The sequence below is a fragment of the Brassica napus genome, chromosome A9 (assembly GCF_020379485.1).
Source record: "Brassica napus cultivar Da-Ae chromosome A9, Da-Ae, whole genome shotgun sequence".
Classification (NCBI taxonomy): Eukaryota; Viridiplantae; Streptophyta; class Magnoliopsida; order Brassicales; family Brassicaceae; genus Brassica; species Brassica napus.
Genome location: NC_063442.1, coordinates 18336697 through 18343048, shown reverse-complemented (window position 1 = coordinate 18343048; position 6352 = coordinate 18336697). Strand labels below are relative to the sequence as shown.

Sequence of the window (6352 nt, the reverse complement as noted above, 5' to 3'; positions counted from 1 at the left end):
TCGTTTCTTCTCTGAGTGAGAGAGAGAGAGAGTTCTTATCTAGTTCATCGGTTTGAACCGGCTTGTTGATTTGGTGGTCAGCCAATTCATCTTTGTGTGTTGTTTGGTGGTTAGCCAACACATTCATTCTTTCTTTGGTGGTTAGCCTTAGATCGTGGGTATATCAAGAGCCATTCCGCATCTCTTGACGATCCTTTCAATCCATTTCAGTTCCAGAAGTGCCAATTGCCTTCTCGGTTCATATCCAACACCCAGCTAAAGTGATCCTTCCCGATTTTGGTTCTATCACGCGGCGACCCGCAAAATAAAATAAAAATCATTTTTTCTAAATTTTTTTAAAATAAATAAAAAGAAAAATAAAAATATGTAAAATATATATATAAATTAATGAAAATTATATAATTTAAATTATAAATGTATAATTTTTATTATAAAAAGTAATTAATTTATAATAAAAATAATTATTTATTAAATTTAATATTATCCGCGGGCCCCGCGGGTTATCCGCAATCTTAGCGGGACGGGTGCGGGTTTACGATTTTTCTTTTGCGGGATATGCGGGTCGGAATTTTGAGTCTAAAAAATAGAATTGATCTGCGGGTTGGCGGGTCATACGGGGCAGGTTGACCCGCGAACCCAGTCCTACCCGCATGCTAAGCGAGCGCTCTACCATCTAGCAACATCTCCCTTTGCTTTAATTTATCACTAGGTGAACGGCCCGCACCCTGTGCGGACATAAGAACATGATCGGCCCGCACCTTGTGTTCCCTTTCGGCCCGTACCTCACGAGAGGGAACACAGTAATGTCAGTATGAAGAGGCAGATATTATGTGTATGTATAATTGCAACGTCACAAAATATTTTGTGTGTTTACGAAGATATTTTAATTCAAAAAATGGAATAAATAGTGTATAGTTTTAGAAGTAACAGATTTTATCATTAATTAGAATTGTATTGTATATGTGTCGTAATTCTTTATTTTAGGTGAATAATATTATTTTTTTATAAATAATAAACAAACATTTATGTAGACATATTAAAAGAAAATATAATAAAAATCAAAATATTATCCATAAATAATATAAATTATGAAGTACATTTCTCGATAAAGTAGATGTCGGCAAATTTATTCTGTTAATTAATGTACAATTATGGTTTTATCAACGAATTTATTCTGTTAATTGATGTACAATTATGGTTTTAATTGATGTACAATTGTGGTTTTATCAACGAATTTATTCTGTTAATAATAAACAAACATTTCTCGATAAACATTCAGGTCCAATCAACAAATTTATTTTGTTAATTGATGTACAATTATATTGCATAAAAGTACCTCGTCATAGAGTTCAGCAGCAGAATGACGCACAATTTGTTGAGCATTAGCATCAAACAAAAGAAAATTAGCCTCACCGCTATCGTCCTTGACATGGGCAATTAATTTGAACCTGTACAAAAATATTAATAAACGTCACGGACTATTTCAATGACGATTTACCCAACTCATCTATTTGTATATCTAACCCGCTCAATACCTGGAAATGACATCAATGTGTTCTTTGTCACACGTATTGTAGAAGAACAAGGGCCGGCCATCACCATCAACATTGGTTGTCGGCATCACTTTTTTGTTGTGGTATTTGCAACTTAAATATTGCCAGCAACGTTCAGTATCAATTGTTGATATAGTCCGCAGAGTGACAAAAGTGCCAACCTATTCGTCAATAACAATATGTTAAAAGCATTGATAACACATGGAGTATACGCATGTGTAAAAAAATTGAGATCAAAGAGTGTAGTCTATATACCAGAGTACTGTCAATGATCTCTCTGATGGTTAGCCTCTCATTAAGAACAAAAAACCTGGCACGAATAGAAGTAGCAGTACCAACAGACCATTGGCTACTATCGTTGTTTGTAAGAGCAAGTGAATCATCAGGGAGACTGCCATCACAAATAATCACACATAATTTAAAAACCCGTCAGTGAAAATGAGGTGATCAAATTAAAATAAACATCTATATGTATTGAACTCCTCCGTAGGTCTGGAACGTAAGACGCAGGACACGTACCTTGATTTGAACTCCTCAATAAAATTAAGTGTTGGGTTGAGCAGAATATGTGTTGAATTATACCTGCTAGATATGGAGTAATCACCTACAAAGTATATTGATCTTATTAATATGTTATGCTCACAATCATTTTACACAAATTGAAACAATATTATATACATTTCCACTCTTTAACAGAACAAAATCTGATAACACAAATAATCATGGTCGACATGTTACTACTACTGTATTCGTATACTTGTTTAGCATAACAACCCCACATAGTACACATCATCTTCACATTACTGTATAATATAAATTTAAGTTAAATACAGTTAATAGAGGTTTAGCTAGCAAAGTATAACTAAGATTAAAAACAGTCTTACTTTGCGTTACGCAGCTCAACCAAGAGCCTCATGTTGTCTTTTCCTTTTATTATTTTGTTTTCCAGAGACCCGAAGTTAACTATTTGGCCAACAAAATCTACATAACAAAAATAAGTGTCAAATCAAAAATAAGTAACTACAAAGTGAAAGAGTCTTTAACTGCGTAAGAAACTAACTCACCAACCAAAGAGCTATGATCCAGATTTCCACCAAGAATATCATAGAAGTCCGCGAAATACTTTTCGGGAACTGCACTTGGAAAATCATCAGCTTTTCCAACAAAAGTTGTTGGAAAGAAGCCAATTTTGTAAGGATGTGGCGTTGTACGGTATTCACCAGTTGCATCGTACACTTTGAACAACTGGAGGACAATCGCATCTCCCTCGCGTAGCTTGTCATCAAATTTTTTGATGAGTTGTTCACCAACTGAAGCATGAATTCTTGTCCCCTGGTCACAAAAATGATAAGAGTTTTAGTCACGCAGAACAAGTATATAAACGATGTTTCCAAATAAATCCATATTGTGTGATGTATACTTACTTCTTTATCAACAACCACCATTTCAATGGTGTTTCCTGATTCTTTGTTATAGTTTCTCCACAAGCGAACAATCCTAACTTCAATACGCGACGTATCTTTACGGAGTTTTAATTCTTTCACATAAGAAACAATATTTTTTTTGGCTCGCACCATTGCCATTGTTCTTGTTAGAGCTAAATGTTTGTATTTTAACCATTCGGGTTTCTCATATATATATTAAGCCGATTTATTTATCATATTAATGACCCCTAATAAAGATTGAAATCGTTTAAAGAAAGATTTTAATTGTGTATTGTCATAAATTGATTTGCATATGATATGATTTTAACTTGCGCAAGTAATGTAATAAATACGAAAACAACTTGCGCAAGTAATTGAGTGGAATAATAAGGAAAGTTATTAATATGCAAATTAGTTTACAATCTTGCGCAAGTTATCTAATTATATGGGCTTAACATCTATCGACAATATATTAGGCCTTTTGTAAATAGGCTATTCACATTTTTCCCATAATTAAACTAAAAGCAAACTTGAAAATCCGAAAACCAACAGACCGGAAACCGCAAGGAATGAAACTGGCTGACTAAATTAGTAATGTGAACCTCTAAATCGAATAGCAATTAGCGATGCAACAGACTATCAGAATTAGTAATGTGAAGCTCTAAATCGTGCTAATGAAACAAAAAAAAACCAAACTTGAAAATCTCAAGAGAGAACTGTCTAAATGCTTGTTGAGTTATTAAGGTGAAGATAATCTTACAGTCCTGATTCAGAGACTGAAGTCGAATGCAAGTTTCTTGTAAATGTCAGTTGTCTCTTCTTGTTCCATCAGTAGACAGTCCGCATAACACATCTCTGGTCGTGGCAATTGTCTTGTTTAAGAGAATCAGGACCTCAAAAGCAAGAAGGTTAATCAGTCAATTAGATACAAAGATTCTAAATGTTAATAAGCAGATCGTAGTTTATAGCTTAACATATGTTGAATCCAATCAGAGAAATCAAACAATCTTTGTATCATAGCTTAAAAGTCGAATCCAATCAGAGAAACCAAAAAAATCTTCGCCAATTAGCTTAAAAGTCGAATTCAATCAGAGAAACCAAAAAAACCGTAAATTCCGTGAGTATCGACAAACTACACCTCGTCTGGTTATCGTCGATGTTCGCGATGGATATGATTGAAGTAGCAGAGTAGGGAGAAGCAAACTCATCTGGTCGGACTGTCTTCATTGGATCGAAACCATATAGAACTTCCATTGATACGCGATTGAAAAAAAAAAGAATTCATGACATACGATGGTGTTTTAGTAAATGCGGAGGGGAGTGAAAAAAATAAATGAAAAAGAAAAATTAAAAAAAAACAGCTAATAGAATTATAACGTTTTTCCTGAGAAGTTCTATATGAATGCCACCTCAGCAGAAATCACTAAAGTGACTTCTCTTTTAATGTATATGGGATTATCATTTATTTCCTAAGATATCTTTTTTAAATCTGTTAACCAAGAGAGAGCTATTTGAAGATTCCAATCATGTTCCTCTATCAATTTACATATCTAATGTTGAATCCTTTACTTTTACGAGGCCATTTCAAGATTCCACTTAATCTGGACAAATAATAATAAATTATATAATATCGTCACTAGACCTACCATTGTTGATCCATTTCGCAAGTTCCTATTTTTTAGCCGCCGGCTTCAATTATTATGCTTTACTTTATTTTCTATTTATGACGTCAAACTCAATTAAAAATCGTAGCATCTATATATATACAGCAAACAACAGATATTTCATATACTTCTCTGTAAACTCCACAACTCTAGCTTTATCTCTCTCTCTCCTATGGGTCTTCCTACAGATTTCAGGGAGCTTCAGATTCCTGGATACGTACTTAAGACTCTTTACGTCATCGGTTTCTTCAGAGACATGGTCGATGCGCTTTGTCCTTACATCGGCTTACCTCAGTTTCTAGACCACGAGATTCCTCGACCGGACCCTTTGGTCCCTATCCAACCGCACAACTCTAGAGCCGTGAGTCTTGCTGACGAGATTTGCCCGGTGGTTCGTTTCTCGGATATCCATACCGATCTTGAAGATTGCTGTACGGTGTGTCTCTCTGATTTTGAATCCGATGATGACATTAGGCAGCTTCCGAATTGTCGACACGTGTTTCATCATCGTTGTTTGGACCGTTGGATCGTTGATTGCTGCAAGGTGACGTGTCCGGTTTGTCGGGATAGGTTTCTACCGAGCGAAAGTTACCCGCGGATGGGTTCGGGTCTTGGTTTTGTTTGGTACAATGATGATTCGGAAAGTAACATTGCCAACTTGTCATGATGGGCGTTGATTTTTCAATATCGGCAGTATTGGAGTTTACTGTATGAATTCCACTATATATGCTCTTGTATCTGATCTTGTGTAGATATTTATATCCGATATATATAACATATAAAAAGTAAAAACAACTAGATGGAAACACATAAAATTTTGGTATATTATGAATATAGATGGACTACTAAAAATCTACGCATAGCATATATATTTTCTCTTAAATAAAATGTATCATCCATAATCTTGTCTTTAGAATATCCAAAGTATGTGGTTGTTCTCCTTAAACAAAAAAAAAGTCTTTGAAACAAATATATTTATTTTTCAAATCTTATAGAAAAATTGAGAAGTAAATGAATATGATATATATATATATATATTGAATATGATATATAATAAAGTAAATTAGAATACTAAATTAGAATCATTTTATTAAACTGATGTTAATTTAATTAACAGTAGCATCAATTATGATATTTGATCTTAAATTATGAATAATTGTATCATTTCAATATAAGTAATTTAAAATAATATCCCTTATTTTTGTGATGCAAGTTAAGTGATGTAATTCACTCTTTTTGTTTTGTAGTGGATGTTTCTTATTTAATAACAACAAAAATACATTTCACTTAAACTCCTATATTGAAAGCTTTCATATCTTTCATATTTATATTTATTTATTAATATAAAATATTTCAAATCATGTTATATTATCTTCTTAATTTATGAAAAATCATAAATTCTAATTTCTAATATATAATTTTCAGGAGTGGGTTGGGAGTGGTTTTATATTTTTCAGTAAAGAAATGCCATATTAGTATAAACCTTGGGTCCATGACCTACCTTCTATCATGGGAAGTAGCTTAACATGCTCTTCTAAAATCACCGAAACTTTCCAAGAAATGGACACAAGAATGGTCTACTTATCATGGGTAAACTGAAGCACTGCGATTTTGACATGGAAACTATATGTATATCGTGGGTTCATGCTTCCAATATTCGAGAATAAGTATAATACGGCCAACAATTCAACAAATTCTTTAGTTCTAAAGA

The 6352-nt window shown here is 33.5% G+C and overlaps 1 protein-coding gene across 1 annotated transcript; it reads left to right on the top strand.

The window, feature by feature from the left end:
* Nucleotides 1-4680: 4680 nt before the first annotated feature.
* LOC106422336 (E3 ubiquitin-protein ligase RHA1B-like) lies at nucleotides 4681-5436 on the top strand. The gene has a single exon (XM_013863140.3). The coding sequence runs from the start codon at nucleotides 4814-4816 to the stop codon at nucleotides 5306-5308; it is 495 nt and encodes a 164-aa protein (XP_013718594.2). The 5' UTR covers nucleotides 4681-4813; the 3' UTR covers nucleotides 5309-5436.
* The last annotated feature ends 916 nt before the right edge of the window (nucleotides 5437-6352 follow it).